This window comes from Egretta garzetta, unplaced genomic scaffold (assembly GCF_000687185.1).
Source record: "Egretta garzetta isolate BGI_Z169 unplaced genomic scaffold, ASM68718v1 scaffold447, whole genome shotgun sequence".
Taxonomy (NCBI): Eukaryota; Metazoa; Chordata; class Aves; order Pelecaniformes; family Ardeidae; genus Egretta; species Egretta garzetta.
Window position 1 is genome coordinate 2,103,291 of NW_009260397.1, and position 23,948 is coordinate 2,127,238.

At 54.9% G+C, this 23,948-nt stretch overlaps 1 protein-coding gene across 1 annotated transcript in view; it reads right to left on the reverse strand.

Annotated features, from left to right (window-relative positions):
- The window catches only part of NCOR2 (nuclear receptor corepressor 2), a 188,012-nt gene that overhangs the window by 3,794 nt on the left and 160,270 nt on the right, over nt 1-23,948 (reverse strand). Inside the window, exons 28-44 of the mRNA XM_035898548.1 lie at nt 21,978-22,128; nt 17,980-18,132; nt 17,539-17,625; nt 16,791-17,068; nt 13,835-14,198; nt 11,455-11,682; nt 11,096-11,341; nt 10,260-10,409; nt 9,693-9,821; nt 9,419-9,581; nt 8,434-8,867; nt 6,016-6,159; nt 5,704-5,852; nt 5,184-5,377; nt 3,313-3,462; nt 2,857-3,002; nt 1,584-1,637 (exon numbers count right to left, since the gene is read on the reverse strand). Coding sequence (XP_035754441.1) covers nt 1,584-1,637; nt 2,857-3,002; nt 3,313-3,462; nt 5,184-5,377; nt 5,704-5,852; nt 6,016-6,159; nt 8,434-8,867; nt 9,419-9,581; nt 9,693-9,821; nt 10,260-10,409; nt 11,096-11,341; nt 11,455-11,682; nt 13,835-14,198; nt 16,791-17,068; nt 17,539-17,625; nt 17,980-18,132; nt 21,978-22,128 — 3,220 coding nt within the window. The remainder of the gene's footprint in view (nt 1-1,583; nt 1,638-2,856; nt 3,003-3,312; nt 3,463-5,183; nt 5,378-5,703; nt 5,853-6,015; nt 6,160-8,433; nt 8,868-9,418; nt 9,582-9,692; nt 9,822-10,259; nt 10,410-11,095; nt 11,342-11,454; nt 11,683-13,834; nt 14,199-16,790; nt 17,069-17,538; nt 17,626-17,979; nt 18,133-21,977; nt 22,129-23,948) is intronic.

Consider the following 23,948-nt stretch of genomic DNA (forward strand, 5'->3'; position numbering starts at 1 on the left):
GAGCATTAATACTTAATCAGTTAAGTATCAATTCATACTCCTCAAGAAGGATTCATTTCATTCACATGCATGCCCACCCGGACATTGCTGCAGCAGGTAGCAACAGCTCAACAGCCCTCACGCTGTCCTTCTCCCTCGGGCTGGTCTCTGCCCCGCGCCAGGGAAACTCGTGTCAGCCGCCTGACTCCCCGGGACCGCTTTCATAGAATCATAGAATCATTTAGGTTGGAAAAGACCTTTAAGATCATCAAGTCCAACCGTTAACCTAACCCTGCTATCCCACCACTAAACCGTGTCCCTAAGCACCTCATCTACCCGTCTTTTAAATACCTCCAGGGATGGGGGCTTCCCTGGGCAGCCCTTTCCACTGCCTGACAACCCTTTCTGTGAAGAAATTTTTCCACCCCTCTTTGCCAAAATCCCTTCCTCAAGTTGCTCCCTCTCCTCCTTTCCCAGCTGGGCTGAAAGCTGCAGGAGCAGCCGAGGTGGGGAGGGTGCAGTGCCCCTGGAGAAGCTCCTAAAACGCCATTTCAGCCCCTGGGTGGTGGTCCTCAGGCTCAGCATGGCAAGTACATCTCCATGAGGGCCTGGGGGACCACCCTGAGCTCTTCCCAGCACCTTTTCTCCATGAGAGCGGGGGGGGGTGGGGGCTCTTTGCAGGCTGGGGTACAGTCCCAGGTGTTAGCCAGCGACCCCCCAGTTAGGCAGGCCGGCAGGTTAATGCTGGTTAGGGCTGGGGACTCACTAAAGCCCACCATGGCTGCCTGCAGCAGCATTGCTCAGATACCACCACCAAAACTCCTCTTCCAGAACCAGGTGATCAGCCCGAGACCTGAGACCCGCCGGGAGCCGCCCTCTGCACAGCAGCAAAGGTCCAAGCGGTCCTGCCCACCAAGCCCTTCTGCGTGGCACCGGCTGCATCGCTGTGGCCGGACCCGGCCACAAGCTGAACACTTCCTCCCAGTTCTGAGAAACCAGTCAACTCATGCCTTAAGCACCTGGAAGACTGAGCACACTGCTGGCACTCCCATGCCCGAGCAACCCTCCATCTCCTGGATAACACCTCCTCTCGGTCCTCAGCCATCGCCGGTTTGCCCAAAGCTCACTGTTCAAGGTTACAGGGTGCTGCTCTCACCCCAGTTTGCTTTTGCAACTGGCTCCTGCAGCCTGCCCAGCCCGCGGTGGCACAGAGCATGTTTCCCACCCTCACATTCCCTTTCACCACTGTCCTCCTACCGATCCATGGGTGACCACAAGGTCCCACCAAGAGCAGGGTGCTCCCTCCTGAGCGTGAGGACCACCTTGCCATAAAGTTTAACCCCCTGCTGGCATCAGATGGCCAACCCTTGCTTGGCTTTTATTCTCTCCTCAAACTCTGCCAGGCTTTCTGAGGAATTACACTGCACTGTCTCCAACTCAACAGCAGGGAGTTACGGTGTGTCCCGAGGCTCCAGCCTCCCAACAACTGTTACGCTTGGTCTTATTGAAAAGGAAAAAAGGAGATGCTTAAATCTACCGAGTGTCCTGCTCTCGGTGGCTGTGAGCCCCGCAGAGAATGAGGTACAGGTATAGGGGAGAGTTACCTGCTCCAGTAATCGCCGGCATATTGAAAATCTCTGTTCCAGGCTGCCCAACATCTGGAGAAAAACAAAGAAGCTCTTCAGTATGGAGAGCAGCATGTGCGGGCTGCCGGTAGGGCTGCCCCTGTCACAGCACCCAGGCTGACAGTAGCTCACCTCCCCCAGGCCCTGGGGTGGGTCTACAGGTGCTGGCTGGGACCAGGAATAATTGCCTTTGGGAGAACCACAGCGGGCACATCTTGCCAGCTGTGAAAGGGCAGAAAAGCAGAGCCCAGAGAGCCAGGGTGACGTCTTCGTGCTCAGTGCCTCCCCTCCCTCCAGCTCTTTGGATTACAAGCTCCACCAAGTTAAGCCCTCTCTCCTGCCTACGGGATTTCCAAAGGCTCAAATCCCCATATCCAGGAAGCAGGTCTGGGCAGTGGGGAGGGTGAGGAGGAGGAGAAGAAATGTTAAATCAATATTTTCCTTCTTAGCTGAGCTGTTTGACTTGGATATCACTTTCCTTAGAATAATAGAAATTCTCATCAAATAAGAGGTGTTTCCTATTTCCATATATTTTCCCTTGATAAGGGAAAGTGTGGAAGGTCATGGGCTTCAGCCACACATCCCCAAAGGGGCATAACAATACTGTTGGCTCATGGTAACATCATCCAGGAGACGAGACAGCTCGGTCCCTCTTATCCGATGCAGCTGTTGTAAGAGGGATTCAAATTGAATTAGTATTGACTGTATAATGCTGGGCTAAATTAAATTATGATCCTATCTACTCTATTAGCGGTTAATGAATGAACGGGCTGAATTTCTAATATAAGCCAGCCTGGTTGGTTTTACAGAGCTATACCAATATTGATGTAGGGCTTAAAGTAACACTGGGGGGAGATGCATCTCAAGGAGGAAGGATTCAGCTTGGCCAGCCATTCATTAAAATATCAATTGCTCTTAAGTCTCCTCCATGCTCAGCTCATTATTTCCTTCCTATTGAGGTTATCTGGTGTGGGTGGGATTGACAGGCTAAAGGAGCAAGGAGATGAGGGGCTGGGAAGCCTCCCACCACCTCCCCAGATGCACACAGCCACTGCTGGCACCAGCATGGCTCATCCCAGAAGGATTTGGACCTCACACTTTCCAAAAAAACATGGCACGATGCAGAGACCACTGGCTGGGAGCTCCCAGTCTTTAACACAGCAGCACCCATTCCCAAATCTCCTTTTCTTCATGTGTCCTCAAGGCTTTTAGTCCCCTGGTGCCCCGCATTCGCCTCCCCACATGTCCTTACTGTACTCCGTTTCATTTTTGTTGGTCGTGCTGAGCTTCTTGATGATCTCCTGTTTCTTGGACTTCACCATGGCAGAGTTGCTCTCAGTCAGCTTGCTGAAGAAAGCTGGAGGCTGAGTGTTGTTTCCTGGGGACTTGGACCCCATCCTGCAAAGCAAAAGACCATTGGAAAACTCTGCAATGTCCAGTTCACAAAGTCCTACCTAGAGAGACTCCTCCCTTAATGTAAGTCCTCAAAGTCAGCCTGGGGACTCCCGAGATACTCAGGGTCTCCAACCTTTCTCCCTATCCCTACCATAAATGTACCACACGGTGTTGAAAAGCCCCTACAAATAAGACAGTAAGCTGGGATGTAACATCTCTTCTGGCTGCAAGAAAGGCAGTCTGGGCCAAGGACAGCATGGGGATGGGGGGAACATTCCCATGCTGTCTCCACTGTCCTCTCCCTTGGCGTTACCTCTGGTCTATCTGCTCGCCCTCGCGGTACAGGATCGGGTACGTGGCGCTCTTGGCGTGCTCCGATTCTCCCACGCCGTCTGGTGGAGACACTGGCTCGATACAGTTGTCTGACCCGCTCCCGGCCGAGGCTTTGCTCTGCTCTGGGGACCTGTGGAGAGTGATGGGGAGATGCAATTGGTTTATTGCAACACCTTCTGCCTCTGCACAGCAGCTTGGGGTTAGGGGGGGGAGAAGGACTAAAATAGGTTTCCTACGGCAGTGAAAGAAAGCCAAACCTTCCACCCCCTCCGTGGGCTCACGGTGCCTTTTAATGCGAGCTGGAGGAAGAGCACAGCTTGGGCATTTTTCTGCACAGCAGGCGTGCGGAGCAGGACGGAGCCGAGACGTGGCCCAGATTTCCAGGCAGCGGGCCAGCCGGCAGCTGCCCCAAATACAGCTGCCCACAGCAGGACCAGTTCTGGGACTTGCTGGCTCAGCCCAAGTGTCCCTCGCTGGCAGGGAGACAATCCCTGTGGAGGGCTGGGACATTAACCTTTTGGGGACATGGCTTTTGACCCTCCATCGTATTTGCAGACGCAGGGGAGGGCAGCACCTGCCACCTTGTGTCCACCTTGTCTGGGGCTGTGGAGGGGCTCACTGGCTGTGGGCAATGGGGCTGGGGCAGCCCAGAGAGGACCGACACAACCCCCCGATGCCTGCCCGTGGCTAGTGCCTGGGAGACGGCCAGGCTCAAGCCCATGAGGAATTCCTCACGGCAAGTTCTGGGAATTTATGTCTTTGTTCTTTCTGTGGTTTCTTTTTTTTTTCCCCCACTTCTTTTCATTGCTGGGTGGCCAGGGCTGGGCTCTCTCCCCTAATGTTACAAAGCCAATTCTAGGACCAGGCAGAGCTGGGAGTAATAAGCACATTTATTAACAAGGAACCACCGGTTTGGAGACACCACTCTTTCCTGGATGCATCCGGGTCTCTGTTGGTGTTTGGGTGGGAGGACAGACCCTATTGTCACATTTCCCATTTTTTAATTTTGTACGACCTGCCTTGTGCACAAGGGTTTGAAAGTGACTTTAAAAAGAAATACAGGTGGTGCCTGAAATGGGTAGTTGCAGTTGACATGGCACATGTGTCTAACAAGCTTTTGATTCACTGACAGAGGTGACGATAAAATTAACTTTGAACCAATGAAGGACATGTTGGTTTGGGTGTTTTGGAACCACCTGTAGTCTGAGAGGTCACTGCACCGTGATCTGCCAGGGACTGAGGACAAGGGGCAACTGACACAAACCAAACAGATGAAATTCCATCCCAACACAAGAGAACACTGTTTTACTGTGAGTGTGCTCAAATGCTGGCACAGGTTGCCCATAAAGATGTTGAAGTCTCCATCAGTGGAGATACTGAAAGCCCAACTGGCCATGGCCGTGGACAATCTGCTCCAGTGGACCTGCTTGAGCAGAGTGTTGGGCTGGATGATCTGGAGAGGTCCCTTCCCACCTAAACAAGCCTGTGACAGTGGCCAGATCAGGAAGGTGATCATGAATGGACTCTAAGGGAGTCTGGAGTACATCTCTATAACAACAGGACTGGCAAGAGAGGCACCACCACAGGGGAGAAACGCCCAGATCAGAAGGCAATTTTACACTCTGGGCTGTGTAAGCAAGCGACCCATCTGAGCCCTGAGTTGTGGAGCATAAATTCAGCAACGCCAAATGCCAGCCTGCCCTGTGCATCATCTTACTGGGGTACCAGGTAGCCAAGGGCACCCACCTGGCTCCTCGCCCTGGGCAGCCCTGGTCTGTCTGAGCTCAGACTGGCACAGTGGGTGGGCAGAAACCCATCTGCGCCAGCTTTGGTTGGACTCCCTGACCTCACCTTTTGCCGCCTTCATTCTGCGGGGAGATCCTGGAGGCTGCCGCGTGCTCCTGCTGCTGCAGATATGCCTCACTGGGGGTGCGGCGCAGGTCCAGCACGGGGCATGCGGCCCCAGGGAAGGAGTACACCGGGGTCTGGATGTGGGAGTTGAGCTGCTGCGGGTGATGGCGTGTGTAGTCCTGCGTGATGACCTCCTAGAAGAAGAAAACCCCGAGACAGAAGTAGAGTTGGTTTCTACCTCTTGCTTTGCTGGGCTCAACTAAGACAGGGCAAGCAGGAGGGAATTAGGCTGGTTTGTCCCATGGGGATCTAATGTCTGCCTCCTGCCTACAGCAGCTCTCGTTGGGGAAGCAAACACCTGGGCTGAACATGCCTGATGCACCCTGCTCTCTCCAGCCCCCAACCAGGGGTGCTGAGGTCTCTAGCATCACTCCCAACCCTTCCCCATCAGAAATGTTTCATATGAGTTCTTCCTTCCCCTCCAGAGCCCCAGCGGGAAGGTGAGAATGAGCTTAATTACACTGATGTGCTGGGCCAGCGTGACCACCCGCTGGTTCATGCCCTTGATGCTCTGGCTGGACTGCAGGGGCTGGCACTGGGGCTGGGGGCCATCGGGCTGCCGGAGGTGCTGCAGGTGGGCTGCTTCAGGAGCCGAGGCCTTCAGCGAGCCTGGGGGAGGCGCAAAGAAAAGAGCAGGCATGAGATGATGTTTGTGTCCCCTTCCTCAAACACCATCCCAGCACAGCACTGGGGCACGGTGAGCAAGAGCTGGGTGATGAAACACCCGCATGCCAGCTCAGGCTCTCCGGGCACTGCCAGCCCCTGCCCTCACCTTGCTGTTTCTGCCTCAGGTCATGCTCCCCGTGCCCTTTCTCCGCATCCTGCAGCAGCTTGGCCCCTTTCTCATGTGACAGGCTGGGCGAGCTCACAGGACTCACTGCTTCCATCCGCTCAGGGCTGTAGCCTCCGTGAAAGCCTGGAGAAACATGGAGAAGGAAGTTAAAACCAGGAGCTCGCTTGGCTTTTCCCGAGGGCTGTGGCAACCATTGCTTGTGGGCAGAGTCACATATTTGGCAAAGGGGGGAAAAAAAAAAGAGATGAGGGAAGACCTGGCAGGTCATATTGCAGGGACCCCCGGTGCCACCGCTGATGTCCAGCTGTGGTGATGGCTGCAGTAAAGAGGTGATGGCTCATTCCTGCAGAGCTGGACACTCAGCAGCTTGCGGTGACAGCACGAGAGTCAGGAACCAAATTCAACCACTGTGGGTTCACAACTTGTTCCCCTCCTTTCCCCCATCTACTGAAACAGAAAAATAAAAACCCCACTATGCCAGGAGGGAAACAACACACTGCAGCAGCAGAGGTGGCTGCACAGGAGGTCTCAAATGCTTTACAAAGAAAAGCCCCAAGGCCAGCATGGCCAAGAGCCTCTTGAACATAGGGCACGAGGTCCTGCAGACTCCAGATCCTGCTCCAGAGACAGCAGACTCGCACGCTGCAGGGGCAAAAAAGCTTCTTGACCATTCTCTGCCTTTAAAGCCCTTTGCGTGGACTCAAGCTGCATCAAAGCAAGCAGAGCTGGAATGAGGGATCACCATTATTCTTCAACAGAGGGGAAACTGAGGCACAGATGAGTTATGCTCCCACAGAGCAGGGGTGGAGGACAGAGGAGTCCCGGAGAAGGCACACGCTGCCTCTCGCCAGCTAAGCACGTTTGGTAACTCACAACTTTTGCCTCCACAGACCTTTATCCTCCTAACGCTCAATTCCTAGAAACTGCCCACTGCAGGCAAATCTGGCAGGCGACCCACAGCGCTGCCGGAGGGTCCCCGGTGCCGAGGCACGGACACATTGATGTTGCATGTACCAGGGACATGGGTAGGGGAGGACCCCCATGGAGAACCTCCCTGCGTCAGGGACAGGGATGCAGCACCTCCCTTCACCCCATGCATGCCAGCAATGAAGGGACCACACTTCAGATCCAACCAAAATGAAACGTCCTGCTCTGGAAAGATCCCTAACCAACAGTTAAATCTTGGGGAACACCAGCTCCTTTCTGTAAGCTCATGGCCATAGAAAAGCTGCCCCTCTCCTCCACAGCATGACAACACTCAGGGAAAAAGGCGGAGGAAAGCTCAGCCAGGCAGCGCACCGTGGCCAGAGGCACATCCTTGGCCTTGGAGCACGCTGCTAGAGGGGCCAGGACCAGACATGACCAAGTGGTGTGATGGGTGGTTTGGGATGTGCTGGCCAGAGCAGCTCTCCTTCCCTGGCCATGCTGTTGTGTCCTTTCCACCCTTGGGTTACAGGGAGGGGAGCTGGGTAGCAACCCCCAATGCTGATGGCCAACGCAGATGCTTCAACCTGAAGAAAGGGTCCCATCAAATCCCTGCGGGCTGCCTGCTGCTTCTGTATGCTGGTGGGAGCCTGGATGAATGATCTAGACCTTGAATCCAGCCACCTCCCTGCACTTCCATCTGGAGAAACTTATCCCAGCACTTTTGTGTCCTACACGAGACTGCTGTTAGGTGGTTCCTGTGGTCTGCTCTGGAAATGGCTGCCAAGCATGGGTGGGCTGAGTGATCCCTGGACAGCCCTGCCTGCGTTGCTCTTGTGCAGCATCCAGCACCCAGGACCCTGAGCGAGGTCACTCCAAGCCAGGGGACCCCATCACAGCCCGCAAAGCCCTCTGAGATCCTGCATGCTCAACAGCAAAACAGCATGTATCTGAAGGCCAGCAGCACTGTCCCACTCACACTCCCAGTTCTGTGCTTTGCTCGTTTGATTTACTACTCACAACTGTTCCTTACAGACTGACTAGGAATTTCTAATGATGGGGAAATCAGAATTAGCAAATTGCTATTGTCTGTAAAAAGCAATACCAGGAACTGAACAACGTTTGCAAAACAGGACTTGGCAATGAGAAAAAATAAAAGAGGGTGGGAGAAAGGAAGATCCCTAAAACACACACAAATAAAAACGTCTGGAGTAACACAACAACTGGGAAGCAGAGGGAGAAGCACGCTGGGGGAGCTGACAAAGCCAACAGCCAAAACGTGCAACTAAAAATAAGAAAGAATGAAATAAAATGGGTTTCAGGCCACAGCTCTCTTGCCTCTCCCCTCCAATTTCTTACCATCGCTAGTGGAGTCGTTACTTAGCGAGCCTCTTTCTCGCTGCCCCTTATCGCAAGACATTTGGCGCATGATAATCACATCTATGAAGTTGGCCGCTGTCGTGGTGGTCTTACCGAGTGCTCGGAGCTCCTGTTCCTGCATTGAAAAGGGTTTACTTTGACTCTTTTCTCTACTGTGCTGCTCGGGGCCCAAGGCTGCATGCTGCTGGTCCAGAGGGTGATGGTGCTGCTGGCTTTTCCCCTGTCCCCTGCTATAGTGATGAGAAGAACCAGGTCCAGAGGCAGGTAAAGGTCTCGACTCCATGCCTTTAATGGGTGAAGGTGACTGTTCAAGGTTGGCCCCACTGGGCAGCTTTGAGGTGAAGACGTTGTTGTCAGTCTGGGGTCGTTCTGCCTTGGCTTCCCGCACCCTCGAGGCCTCTTTCTGCAGGACAGCTGGGTCCATCAGGGCTGCGTAGCCGTCTGCCGCACCGATGGAGGAGCGCAGGGCGGAGGCTGAGGGGAAGGCAGCGGAGCGGATTGGTGATGTGGTAGTGGTGGAGGAGGATCTGGCAGGCAAACGAAGATAAGGCAAAGATGAGAAAAGGGAGTTCTGTTACCAGAGCCCCGGTGTTCAGCCCTGCCTGGCTGAGGTCTCCTGAGCATAGGGTTGGCCTGTGCTGGAGCAGGTGAGGAGGGCTCAGATGGAGCCTCCACAACAATAACTGGCCACAGGGTATTGGCTGTGGCCTGGATGCATCGACTAGGGAGAACAAAACCTGTGGGACAGGTCCCAGAGACCTCTACCGCCAGGCAATCTTCAGCAAGAGGAGCGATACCCTCTTGCCTATGTGATTTGAGGACAGACAGCCCTGGGATGCTCCTGCTTTCTTGTCTGGTAGCAGTAAAAACCACAAGGAAAGTAAAGGAACTAGGCACCAAAATCCACCTCTGACCATCACAACTTCCCTGTAAGTCCCAATCCTGCTCCTGACTGAAGGTCAAAACAACCCTCGCTCCATCTCAGAGGTGCCCCTTGTGATGCTCGTTAATTAACCTCCACAACTGCCCAGGTGCAGGGGTCCAGGCCAGTGGCAGGAACCATGGCGGGGAGACATACCGCAGGACGGAAGGGGTGGGGGTCTCCGAGGAGATGATCTTCATGCTCGTGTTGTGGAGCACGCTGGGGCGCTGCTGGATGGTCTCGTGGGTGCGGGGTGAGACGGGAGAGTGCTGGTGGCTGTGAGAGTGCGAGGACGAACGGCTGCTGGACTGCTCTGTACCTGGGGGAAAATGCAAAGAAGGGTTTCTTTAGCTTTTTGTTTTATAGTCCCAACCCTACCTCCATCCAGCACAGGCCCCAACATGTGGTGCCGGGCTCCTCCCCAGCCTACCTGGTCTCCAGATGGGTGCATGCTCCACCGTGGTGGATGCTAGGATGGACTTTTCACGCTCCCTCTCCCGCTCCCGTTCCCGCTCAGACACCGACGATCCTGACTGTTTGGTCATGTGTGTGGGGCCTCCTGAAACCCAACCGAAAGGCAGTGAAAGGGCTGCAGACACAGTGATTCCACCCAGGGAACACCGCCTGCTCTTCACATTGCTGTGTCTGCAGAGCAGATAAGGAACGGCTCCATCCAAGGTCACCTGGAGCAGGACAGATCAGGGCAACTGGTGTGACAAAACCCAAGCAAATCATGCAATAACTGTCCTGGCACTGCCTCCAGGGTACAACCTTCCACAAAGCTGTGTGCCAGCTGCCACTTTGGGGAAGGGGGAAAAGCAAGGATGCCCCAACAAGCAGGATCAGAGGAGCTGGTTTGAAGGAGCCAGTGGACTGGTCCCTGAAAATGAATTTGGGCTCCCCCATTTGCCCTGGCATGCGGAGTTCACGGCCCTGAATTGGCTAAGGGTGTCCTGCCCAACTGCTTTCCCATGGGAAAAGCAACCTGCAGTGTTACCTGGGGAGAGTGGGGAGCTGCTGTGCCGGCTGCCAAAGGTCTGTGGGGGCCCGGGGATGTAGGTGATGCGGTCCATGGTGGTGGCGGAGGTGCCGGGGGTGGGGGGCACGAGGACGGGCAGGTGTGGCACTTGGGACAGGTCAATGATGCCTGGAAAGAGAAATGAGAGGACTGTCAGGATGACCCTGAGCCACTGCAGCTTGGCCGCGCTGGAGCAGGGAGTGATGCTGGGGAGGGTTGACCCATCCCGCTGCTCTGGTGCAGTGCAGGAGGTGCCAGTGAGCACACGGTCCCCAGCTGCTGGTTCTCAGGGGAAGGGACCCTTCTGTGGGCAAATACAATGTGTCCTGCTGCTGGGAACAGTGGGGAGGAAGGATGCTGAGATCTATCCCTGCTGAGCGAGGGGGCTGCAGGCGGCATCAGCTACAGCTCCCCCCAGCCAGAGACCGATGCTGCTCCACCTGCAGAGGGGCAGGAGCTCTGCACCGCACCCCGCACACTCCCCAGCACGCTCTGCTTTTTGCTGAGTGCCAGATATCCTTCTGGGAGTGTATTTTAATCTCCAAAGGCCAGCAGGGCCAGGCTGGGAAGTGCTCCCATGACCCAAAACCAGAGCTGCATGTAAGGAGCCTCAAGTAACTAAAGATGGCAAAAAGTGCATCAAATTCCCCCCGGTTGTCCTCCATGCTGACCAGCCCCATTCCTGCACTGCTGGGTGACACCGTGCTGCTGGCTCAGCCCTTGGCCCCAGCACTGGAGCTGGTGGTACTGGCCTGACTCAGCCTCCTCCTCCCCAAATGCCCCCAAACCCCCGGACGATGCCATGCTGGGAGGACCTGCTGCATAGTTGAGGGCGAGGGAGGGCTCCCGGGGCGACAAGCCACGCAGCATGTCTGCCCGCTGTGCCATGGCCGTGGCTGCGGCGTTGTGGTGCATCTGCTGGGACGTGATGTAGTCATTGATGATGGTCTGTCGGTTCTCCATGGCAGCTGTGTCCGGGTAGCCCCGGATGAGGTACGGGGGGTAGAGGTGGGGGTACGTGGGGCTCGGAGCCAGATGCCTTGGCAGGTAGTAAGCAGCAGCTGGGAAAGAAGAGGATGCAGACATGAAGTGTCTCTCCCCAGAGACCTCGGGCTTTTGGAGCATAACACGACAAAACCCAACCCCAAATAGACCATGCCCCCACCGAAGGTACCTGCTTCCAGTTGGATTCCCCTTGGGATGGCGGCGGGGTCGAAAGCCAGTGGGATGTGTCCTCGGTACAGGTCGACCCCACTCACGCCACGGAGCAGGTGCTCATACGGGGAGATAGGGTGGTGGTGGTCGGCCACAGGGGCATGCGGAGACTTGGAGTTGGTGAGCTCTCTTGACGTGGGGGTGATCTTTCTGTCCTGGGACACTGGCTTCCCAGCAGTGATGCTCCCTGCAGTGAGCAGAAGGAAATGAGTCAGAGGCTGAGCACCACAGCCAAGCTGCGTCCCCAAGGGGTGCCTGCGGCCAAGCCTGTACCCCAGGGACTCCTGCAGCTTGCCCTGAACTTGAGGGACCTTTCCCTCCTCCCTGCACTGCCGTGCCCCGTTACGCCACCAAGGCCGAAGTGCGCCAAGCCCTGGTCACACCCAGGAGAAGCAGCCCATCCCAAACCATCCTTCCACCCCAGTGCATCCACCGCAGCCACACCAGGCGGTCTGAGAGTTCATCCTGGCCTGCCAAGCAGCTGGCGGTGGAGCCTTGCTGCTGTGCTCCTCGGCACAAGCAGGTCACCGCTGCCAAGAAGAGACTGTGACCCTGAAGCTCCCAGCAATGGTGATAAAATGCAGTTCAGAGGGTTCGAGCAACCGCCACCCTCTGGAGCCGTAAGCTCTTTCCCAGCACATGGAGGGGAGGTTGGATCATGTCTGGGATTTCTCTAGGCTCTCCTAGCCTGAGCTGGGTATTGGTCATGCTTCTTGCCCTGCCCGGGGAGAGCATCACCAGTTCCTGTGCCCGTAACGCAGAGCCACCTCCAAGGAGTGAGACCAAACCCCTTGCACCAAAGTGCACCCCAAACGCTGCCCGGCTCTGGCTTGGGGAGCAAGGAACAGCCCCCTTGGGTGCACGCAGATGGATCCAGCCCCATCACTGCCAACTTTAAAGCAACCTTGGCTGTGACATGGGCCATGTGAACTGCTGCTCCCACTCCTTTCATGAATCTCGGCGTCTTGGTGAGGCCACTAATAAATCAAACCTACTGTCGGGGCAGAAGGAAAGCTCAGGCAACTCAGAAAAGTTGCCTTCCAACTCCAACACATGCCTTGGGGACTCCTGCAGATCCTCTGCACCCCAAACCCCTGTGAGCTCTGGACATGCAGAAATCCACTTTCTCACTGGCATTTTGCAGGAACATTGATTCTTTCCCTTGGGATCCTTCCCCACTGCCCAGCTACTGCCTTCCCTGCCTTGTGCTCACTGTATGTGCCAATCTCAGAGAGCTGCCAACTTCTGAAGGCTTCCCCAAAAATGATTGATCTAACCGGGAAGACAGCAGAGGCTGTGGCAATGGGACACACCAACCATGGAGACCTGGAGCTGGCCCAGCCGGCAGCGAGCGACGGGGGAGGCTTTTTGGAGGAGCTCTGCACTGCACAGCCCCATCTCTCGCCCCTTGTCTTGGCCTCGGTTTTGGCAGACTGCGTTGTCTTGTGCTGCACGTCCCCAAATCATGAGACTTTTAGGTTAGGTTAAGGATTTGCAGGCAAATGGCCCCAAAGCAGTTACCCGTAGCTAGCAGGCTTGGTGAGACAAGGTGTCCCAGGGACTGGCTTCAGCACCAATCCTGCCCACAAACGTGGCATGAAGCAAGAGGGTTTTCTGTGCTCTGGATCTGAGCGTGTCTCACCAGGTCACTGAGCACAGCCCAGACAAGTGCTTGCTCCCCAGGAGCCCCAGGTCTGTCTCTAGGGGCAGGAGACGACTGGTGCCAGGGGGCACGGGCAGACCCTGCCTGGTGCAGGCAGATGGGTCAAGAGGATGTTAGATCCCAAAGGCCAGCCACATTGCCCAGATCTACCAGCTCGGAAGGGATTAGATGTTCCTGGAGGTGAGGTACTCAGGTGCCGAGGTGATGGGTGAGGCATAAACACATGAGATGATAGGCAAACACACACCAGATAGCTGAAAAGTGTGAAGATCCCCCACATGGTGCATCGAGCATTGCTTTCCTGCCCACCTGTAGAAACAGGGGTGCCTGGGCCAACGCTGGGACAGGGAATATGCTTTCTAAACATCCTCAGCTTCACCAGCCACAGCCCAATCTCCCTTTGGTCATCCCAGCACAGCGGTGGGGTACCCTCGCTGCAACCGTGTGAGCTCCCCCAGGGAGGGAGCTGAGCCTTAGCCGTCCCCGACAGCCGCCCCAGTGCCGTGAGTCAGCCATGGCTGCGGGCAAGAGTGGGTGTGGAGTGCTGGGGAGAACGGGTTTGACAGGCACCTGCCGGGAACGGCTCGGGCAGGGGGGGTCAGCAGCCACCTCCTGTGCACCTTGCCTGCTCAGCTGGCTTGAAAGCTCAGCATCAAATAAAAGGTTCACCAAGTACCTTCGTGCTGCCGCGGCGTGGACTCCCGTGTGGAGACCGGAGACCCTCTGTGCAAGTGGCTGCCGAACGCCGTGCTGTGCCCTGCCTGGTGGTCCTCATAGGCGAGGGCACTTTGGTGAGGCTTGCCCGGCTCAGGTACAATCACAGGAGCCCCTCTGGCGATGGAGCCTCCTGAGTTTGTCACCGGGCTTGGCCTGTTTTTCAGGCTCTCTTCATAAGCTCTCTCCAGATTCCTTGGGTCTTGGATGACATCCAGTGAGTGCACCGAGTGAAAAGTCCTGCTGGGACTGCCGATGATGGACCGCACGTCATGCTTTTTGGTACTCGAGGAGGAAGAGCCACTGTCGTACTTCAGTGGGGTACCCTGAGGACAGAAGGCAGAGGGGACGTCAAAAGGCTGTAGAGCAGAAGGGGATGCAGCAACTGCCTCCCACCAAAAAACTTGTGCTTCCTCTTTCAGTGGATCAGTACAGCAGTTTACTTGGTCAAACAGCAACAGCCATCAGCAAAGCAGAGATAACAGCTCCGCACGGCGCAGGGCAGGGTGGAGTGCCCATCCTGCATGTCTTGTTGCGCTCCAACAAGATGATGATGAGTCACCACCGGAGGCTGGCTGTGCCCATCACGCCTCTCTCCTACACACACTGTGAAATGAGGTAGGACTGTGAGGTGTCATGGGAACCCTCCAAATATTTGGAGCCCAACAGGAGACAGCATGCCACGTTTCACCCTAAATACTGGCCTTGCTGTGTTGACACTTGCCCATAAAGGGAGGAGACCAAGATTATGTGCACCCAGAGTCATAACTACCAAGGGCACCAAGTTGTCTCTGCCCTTGAACAAGAGCCAAATGTGTCCCCTTCCATGTATGCGTGTGGATGAAGCATCACTTTCTTAACAGGTCGGGGGTGCTGAGCTCCTTTCCCCAGGTTTTGCATTTATCTGCTGGGAAGGATCATAGAATCACAGAACAGTTTGGGTTGGAAGGGACCTTTGAAGATCACATGATGGGGAAGGGGAACCTGTACCCAAGCAGAGTCTCAATTCTGACCAGTGATGTGTTTGCAACCCAAAGCTCTCTCTGCTCTTCTTCTACCTTGGGAATGGTCCCCAGGGGCTGTGCAAGGACAGCAGCCTAAGTAGGATCGATCTCATCCTGCTGTTTGCCCCATACTCACCTGCGTGATGGAGCCTTCCTTCAGAGGTCTCGTCAGAGAGATGTCTGGTGTCCGCCTCAGCTCCTCCCGGGGAATCTCATGGATTGATCTTCCCGCTTCTTTCACCGTGGCCACCAGGCCTTCATGGGCTGGTTTCATTTTCAGAGGAGTAAGGCCCTCGTGAGACCTGACCTTGTAGGCATCAGATAAGTCCCTTGGTGGAGTGTTTTCCCTCTTGAGCTGTTTGGCTTCTCTTCTGAGGTAGTCCTCATGGGCCTCCACGTAGGACCGAGGTATTCCTGCAACCCCCAAGCAGATGATGGATGCAGAGGGTGATTTCCCAGCCACACACTGGACTCCCAGTCCCCGTGCAGATGCTCAGTTCAAGGGGGTCTCTAGTTAATGCATGTAACTCAGGGACTGGTACCCAACTGAGCACACAGAGCAGCTACATCACTAATGCAGCTGGACCACCCCACATCTACCACTGCTTTCTGGACCCATTCTGCACTAATTTCAACCTGCCTTCATGCGAGTCACTGAGAATTTTACCCCTGATTTTGATGAGAGCTTAGGTTGGTAAAAGCTGAGAAGACTGAAAATCTCTCTGAGCACATAGCCAAGGCTGCAGAGATCTGCAGCTGGACCTTGATGTGTCCATCCTTGTTTCTTCCTGCTCTAGCCTGACGACAAGAACAAGGGGCCATGCACGTGAGACACTTGCTCATGTTACCTTTGGCCATGGCCATCTTCTGCTTGCAGGCTTTACCTTGTGTAATTGAGCCCCGCATGTGATGCTGCTCCTTTAGGTTATGAGGACTGTGTCGGTCTGGAGGGATCGCTCGACCCATGAGACCTAGAACAGATCCAAGGGCGAAAGAAAACATGACAGTGTTATGAGGGACTCCTGGGGCAACAAGGAAAAACATCAACAATTTCTAAATTACTAGATTTCTCTTTTTTTAAGATGTGCTTCATTTTTTTGTAGTCCTGAAACTGTTCTGCCAGGACAGAAACCAAAGGCCAATGGGCCAGTCTGTGTCCCTTGTTTTCCCATTCTGACTTGTGCTTCCTCTTTCAGTGGATCAGTACAGCAGTTTACTTGGTCAAACAGCAACAGCCATCAGCAAAGCAGAGATAACAGCTCCGCACGGCGCAGGGCAGGGTGGAGTGCCCATCCTGCATGTCTTGTTGCGCTCCAACAAGATGATGATGAGTCACCACCGAAGGCTGGCTGTGCCCATCACGCCTCTCTCCTACACACACTGTGAAATGAGGTAGGACTGTGAGGTGTCATGGGAACCCTCCAAATATTTGGAGCCCAACAGGAGACAGCATGCCACGTTTCACCCTAAATACTGGCCTTGCTGTGTTGACACTTGCCCATAAAGGGAGGAGACCAAGATTATGTGCACCCAGAGTCATAACTACCAAGGGCACCAAGTTGTCTCTGCCCTTGAACAAGAGCCAAATGTGTCCCCTTCCATGTATGCGTGTGGATGAAGCATCACTTTCTTAACAGGTCGGGGGTGCTGAGCTCCTTTCCCCAGGTTTTGCATTTATCTGCTGGGAAGGATCATAGAATCACAGAACAGTTTGGGTTGGAAGGGACCTTTGAAGATCACATGATGGGGAAGGGGAACCTGTACCCAAGCAGAGTCTCAATTCTGACCAGTGATGTGTTTGCAACCCAAAGCTCTCTCTGCTCTTCTTCTACCTTGGGAATGGTCCCCAGGGGCTGTGCAAGGACAGCAGCCTAAGTAGGATCGATCTCATCCTGCTGTTTGCCCCATACTCACCTGCGTGATGGAGCCTTCCTTCAGAGGTCTCGTCAGAGAGATGTCTGGTGTCCGCCTCAGCTCCTCCCGGGGAATCTCATGGATTGATCTTCCCGCTTCTTTCACCGTGGCCACCAGGCCTTCATGGGCTGGTTTCATTTTCAGAGGAGTAAGGCCCTCGTGAGACCTGACCTTGTAGGCATCAGATAAGTCCCTTGGTGGAGTGTTTTCCCTCTTGAGCTGTTTGGCTTCTCTTCTGAGGTAGTCCTCATGGGCCTCCACGTAGGACCGAGGTATTCCTGCAACCCCCAAGCAGATGATGGATGCAGAGGGTGATTTCCCAGCCACACACTGGACTCCCAGTCCCCGTGCAGATGCTCAGTTCAAGGGGGTCTCTAGTTAATGCATGTAACTCAGGGACTGGTACCCAACTGAGCACACAGAGCAGCTACATCACTAATGCAGCTGGACCACCCCACATCTACCACTGCTTTCTGGACCCATTCTGCACTAATTTCAACCTGCCTTCATGCGAGTCACTGAGAATTTTACCCCTGATTTTGATGAGAGCTTAGGTTGGTAAAAGCTGAAAAGACTGAAAATCTCTCTGAGCACATATCCAAGGCTGCAGAGATCTGCAGCTGGACCTTGATGTGTCCATCCTTGTTTCTTCCTGCTCTAGCCTGACGACAAGAACAAGGGGCCATGCACGTGAGACACTTGCTCATGTTACCTTTGGCCATGGCCATCTTCTGCTTGCAGGCTTTACCTTGTGTAATTGAGCCCCGCATGTGATGCTGCTCCTTTAGGTTATGAGGACTGTGTCGGTCTGGAGGGATCGCTCGACCCATGAGACCTAGAACAGATCCAAGGGCGAAAGAAAACATGACAGTGTTATGAGGGACTCCTGGGGCAACAAGGAAAAACATCAACAATTTCTAAATTACTAGATTTCTCTTTTTTTAAGATGTGCTTCATTTTTTTGTAGTCCTGAAACTGTTCTGCCAGGACAGAAACCAAAGGCCAATGGGCCAGTCTGTGTCCCTTGTTTTCCCATTCTGGTCAGATGCTGTCCTGTTGGGATGTGCTGCAGGGTGCCAGCTAACTGCTGCCGAAATACGGGCATGGGGAGGTGCATCATGTAGACAAGATGGGTTCTTTCTTGGACACTACTAACACAGCATGGGTGAAAGATTTCACCCAGACCCACCTTCAATGCTGGCAGATAAGGTATCACGGGCTGATAAACCCCGGCTGATCCTTCCCTCCATCATATCGTAGGTCCGCTTGGTTCCTGTGGTCTCATGCGAAGCTCCTGAGCTCCTGCTGTCTTCTTTGGGACACTGAGAAGCCGCAACTCCACCTGAGGAAGGGAACACCGAGAAGCATCATCAGGAGCACGGAAAGTCAGCACCAGCCAAGGGAGGGTGTTTACTGCTGTTTGCGTGCGTTGCTGAAAGGTCAGATCCCATCCCAGCATCAGCCAATGCTCAGCAACGCCAGAAACATCGCATGAGGTTGGCTTCCAAGAAATTCAGCTGATGTTTTCTCCCCTCCCTGCCTGTCTCAGGCTCCAGATCTGCGCCTCCTGCTCGGGTAGGAGCATCCGCCCTGTTGTGTCCCGCTCCCTCCCACCCTGGTGGGGGCCAGATGTAGGCAGTGGGACAGCCCGGAGCCGGCGCGGCGCTGGTGTGAGCAGCTGCGGTTCCACTGAACTTGGCCCTGTGGGTCTGGGGATTTTTATTTTCCCCCCCGTTTGTTTTGATTTTTGCTAGACACCTACTGTTTGGGATCTTGGCCAGCCTTAACATTTGCTGAGACACTCCCTGGGTGAGAAAACCAGGGAAAAGGGGGGAGAGGCAAAGCTGAGAGCAATTCCTTTGAAACAGTGGTGAGTGCACAAAAGAACTGGGAGAGATGGCAAAAAGTCCCAGGCAGGACTGATGCAGCAAGCGGCAGTGTGACGGGAGATCACTGACCACCTCCTCATCCAAACCTGGAGTAGATTCTGCTGCAAACCAACAGTGGACAACTGCCCTGAGTGACAGCCCCCACGCCTCTGCAAGCACGGCCCTGCCCATGCCAGGCAGCATCACGCCCGCCCTGGGCGCTGGGCACCCATCATGTGCGGTGAGCTGTGAATTTAGCAGGCAGCTTCTGATCCAGCTGAACGCCTCGCATTTATGTAACGAGCTCTGAGTGGGGATGTTGGCTTGGAGAGATAAACGCCTCTGCCCATCGTCCCTGGCCTGGCCACCCCTGCCAAGGATGCCCCGATCCTCCTCTTTGTGGGCAGAGAAGGTGGTTACACAATTAGCGAAAACGGAGGAGAAGTTAAAAACATTCATTCCATCACAGACAATTGGGAACAAAAGTCCTCCTTGGCAAAACCAGTAATGAATAAAATGGGATTATTACACCTTCACACCCACTATTGGTTTCCGCAGTCAGCACCCACTCAATCCAGAAAGGTTTTAGGGCTGCGTGTGGGGAAACAAGAGGGGGATCTGTCCTTGAGCCTTCACTTCAGATTCATTTGACCGGAGAAATCCAGGGGTGATGTTCAGAATCAGCCAGCACCTTGCGGCAGATGCGGGGTGACGTGCCTGCACCCTGTCATCAAGGCACATCTGTTGCTAACAACCCTTCTGCAGAAGGGGACGTGGTCCCGGGCACCCTTTGTACCGCTGGGAAGCAGGGGGAGGGCGTGAGGGAGAAGAGAGACTAAACAGAAAGAAAATCACTCCAAACCCATGTCCCTTGCCTTGCAGAAGCCATCAGCAATCATATGCAGAATGAGAATAACCAATCTAGCACAATTCAGCTTGCACATGCTACAGGATCTCGTCTCATTACAGCTCTTTTATTTTAAGCACCCTCATGACACTAAAGAATTTGCAATTTTTTTTCTGCTTGCCAAAATTCATAATCACCAACAATTTCGGTTTTCTTATTTAATTTTTTTTTTAACTCTTCCGCTGCGGGCTGTGAAGCCTTGCCGGGCTGTACGGGGGAAGGAGGCAGGCAGCGGGGCTGGCTAGGCTGCAGAAGCAGGCGAGGCTACTCAGGATGTGATAAACGCTATCAAGCATGTAAAAGGCTGCCGCAGAGAGGAAGGAATTAATTCCTCATCTGTGTCCACGGGGGGTAGGACGAGAGGCGATGGGCTCAAACTGTGGCTGAGGAGACTCGGGCTGACACCAATAGGGAAGTTTGGTCTGCAGGTCTCCCTCGCTGCCTGAAGCGGGATCCCAGCTCTGGGAACAAGCAGTCCTTACCACCAGGAGCCTTCCCCATCTTTTCCCCGGCGGCACCGTTTTTGAGATCAACCTCATTCGACTCCAAGCCCGGGCAAAGGAGATTAAAATAGCTTCTTGCATAAACAAGTTCTGAAATGCTTCCTGTGTCCTCCCTGGTCCGAGCCCTGCCAACTGTCCCAAAGGGCGCCCAGGCACAAGTCTCCTGCGGTGACACTTCTTATCTGGGCTAGAGTTGACAGCGAAGGCGGGCAGGCGTGGGACAAGCTGGTTTCCACATGGAGGGTGAGAGGCACAGAACAGAGCCCTGTCCTGAAAGGTCCCTGCGGACCAGGGCAACACAACAGAGGTGGCACCAGCTGAAGCTTGCAAGTTGTCCCCCATGGCCTGACCTGAACCCTCTGCCTCTGGCCCCAGATGAAACAACCAGCCTGCGATGAAAACAGCTTGCGGGCAAGAGGAAAGGGACTTGTGCTGGACACCTTCTGCCTGCAGGACTGACCACAGGGCCCAGGCTGCCCGGCAGACTAAAAGGGATGCTCTGCCCCAGGGAGGGATGCAGCCACCCTGGGCAGGGAGGCAGAGGGCTCGGCAGCGCAGCGGCCGACCAGAGATACCTGCTGAGGTGGGTGAGTGCGGCTGAGATTAGGATCTGCTCCTTAGTCATCTCCAAATTCAACTGAGAAGAGAGGTGACACACGAGGACGGCTGTCCCCATGCACGCCAGAGCACACATCAGTATTTTACCCCAGGAGGATGCAGGGCTGCGGTGTCTATAAATCAGCTCTTCCCGACTCCAGCTGCGGGTGAGGAGGAGCCCGGCTCCACGCCAGAGATGGCTGACCCAGCACATGGCAAAAGGTGAGCACGGAGGAATCGTTTCCAGCTTCACTGGAGAGGAACATCTGCTTATCTCTAACGGGAGCCACCGGGACTCACAGAGAAGCTTTGATGGCCAGTGCTGCGATGGGATGAGCAGGCGTGGAGGAGGCAGGAGCAGCTGGTGACTGCCTGCTGATACCGCTAACGCAGCAAGGCACCGTCCGTATCTACCGAGGAAGCCCGTTACTGTACAGCAGGGATGAGAGCTGCAACATGGCTTTCAGGTCTCTCCAGAGCCCTCTCTGGAGCAGCCCGGCTGCTTGCCTGGCTTTGCTTTGCTGTACTCTGCTCCCCGGCTGGGCAGGGTCAGCCTGGTTAACAAGTGACACCATCTGTGCTGGGGGCAGCTTCTCACCCCAGACGGGGCTCCAGGCAGGTCCCTCGGGGTCCTCAGCGCCACCAGGCAATAGCAGCCAGCAACAGGCCAATGCACTCCCCAGCAGGCTCCTTGTGGGACGTGGGAATGGCTTCGTTCCCTCCAATAGCTACGATGCTGTAGCAAAGCTCACAAGATACTGAGGCACGGTCCTGCTGGGCCCAGGAGGATTCCTGCAGAGCAGCCCCATGCTGGGAAAGCTGCATGGTGCCCACGACACTGCAGGTGGGAATCTGACATCTGAATAAACCTTTAAGCCAAACTACTTGACTTGCCTCCATCTTGCAGGTTCTTGAGTCCCACCTTGGCCCAAGAACTTGGGGATGCTCTTACAACATTTTCAGACAGTGCCATTGTGCACAGGTGCTAGGAATGAAGGCAATACCCTCCCATCTGGTCCTTTCCACTCCCCTGCTCCCCAAAACCAGAGACCCTGCCCACTGCCATGGCCCTATCGCGCCCCTGCCTGCTGGCAAAGCCACCTCCAAGGCAAGATAACCACATGGGACAGAGGGAAACCCAGCCAGGCTGTAGGCAGGTGGGGTGGGAAGGGGGAGAAACGATACTGGAAGGGAAGACATGAGGCTGGCTCGTTGCACTTCATCAGCCTTTCCTCAAATAGCTCCCGACTCCCAGCCGCAGCGGCACAAACCCCCGGCGCCTGCCCTAAAAAGGCAGAGGATTACGACTTACCCTCATAGGAGAGCACGTGGCCTTTCTTCCCTTCGTAGATGACATGTCCTTTGGGCATGGCATCCTCTCTCGCCTTCTCTGCTCTGCTGGGGCTGTCTTCTCCGATTATCCTGGTAATGGTTCCTTTGTACAGCACTTCTGCCGGGGTGCCCTTGGAAAGCCACCAAGATCCATATTTAACAGTGTCACAAGCAATTAAGCAAGCGCGCGCACAGGGACAGGCTGTTCCCCGCGGGAGGCTGAGTGCAGGGAGAGCGCACCCGGCCTCCGCTTCCTGGCGCAACCAACAGCGAGGGACTTGCAGCTTAATTATTGATGAGGACGATAACGAGGAGCGGTAAAAAGGTACGTGATCTGTGCGAGGCTGCTGGGAAGAGGCGGGGGGTCAGGACAGCACAGACCTCCAAACCAGCAGCTCTCTCGTCCTGCGTGTTTCAGAGAAAGCCAATCCGGTCATTTCCACCCCACAGGTTTGAGGGGATGGGGTGGTGCCCCCCTGGGGACACCTCGGTGACAGCAGGGACTGCCCAAGCCTTAGCTTTTCCCTGCAACCTATTTTCCCGGTATAGGAGGCACGGAGATGTCCTGCCTACCCAAGGCACATCTGCTGGCAGCAAGTGTGACCTTCAGAGAGCTGCCTGCGCATGGGAGCGGGCGGCTGGCAGCACGCCCGGGTGAGATGGCAGGCATGAACAAGACCGGTCCTGGAGCAGGTCAGGGAGTGAATCCTGCCCATTAGCTCTCCAACACAAACGGCATCAGGCTCATTACATGCACTGGTGTGAACCAAAACCTCTTTTTCCCCAGAAGCACACATGGACACAGCTCATAGCCACCTGCCCCCCTCTGAATCCCCTTCAGAACACCCAGAGCTGGATGTCCTCGAAGACATTGCTGGTGATTAACACCCCTCTGCCATCACAACCTGTCAGTGCCAACCGGGAACAGCCACCGTGGGGTGACAGTCAGTTCCCCCCATTGCAGGGAAGGCACAGTGATGCTCTTGATTGACGCCCTCCTACTCTGCTCGTTTAACTCCACCAACCCACAGGACTGATGCTCGTGGGAAGCCTCGGGGAAGCGATGCCCTGGCAAGCTTTGCTGGTGCTTCCAGGTTGTGCCAGGGCAGACTATTTCCCCACCCCAGCTTGGAGATGCCCCTGCTCTGTACCAAGCCCTCTGAGCACCAGCAGTCCCCAGAACACCTCCGTGGCTGCCGGGACATGCCAGCACATGGGTTTGATGCTCTGACTGTTCGCCCTTGCAGTACGCTCGGTACCGGCTTTCCCAGCCCCAGGTAAGTCATCTTCCTTCCGCGGACGTGCTCAGAGGGGATTTGAAAGCAAGTGATGACAGATGGCTTCAGAGCAGAGAGTATATATTCAAGATCTGCCTTCTGCGAACTGGATGACTAATCTGAGATCAAATATCAGCTCTGGTACCCGGAGCCGCTGCTGGAACGGGGGGCTCCTCCTCCCCAGCAGGAGTAGAAGGATGCAGGCTGCTGGGCCAGCAGGAGAGGCAGGTAATGCTCTGGGTCTGGGCTTGGTACCTTATTCCCAAAAAAGGAAACTAGATGGATTAATTAGCTGGACATAAAAGAGCATCTCAACAAACTCTGTTCATCTTCTTATCTCTGGCACATGGTGCTCAAGACCCTTCATGCCCACCCATTGCTGCCCAAAGATGCTGCAAGGGCGATGTGAGGGGATGGAGCCTGCATTTGCTCCGATGGTTATTTACAGCCCCTGAGCATCCACTCCTGGCAGCAGCTGGATGCAGGGCACCAGGCAAGTTCAGCCTTTGCTCTGGGCTAGGATTCAGGTTCAGGACCCCAGGGCCAAAGGGAACGTGGTCATCCTCCTTGAAGGAGGCAGGCAAAAATCTGAGTGTGAGTGGCTTTAAATATCTGAATGATGGCCAGATAAAATCCCTACGGGAAACAGATTTTTTTTTTTTTTTTTTTTTTTT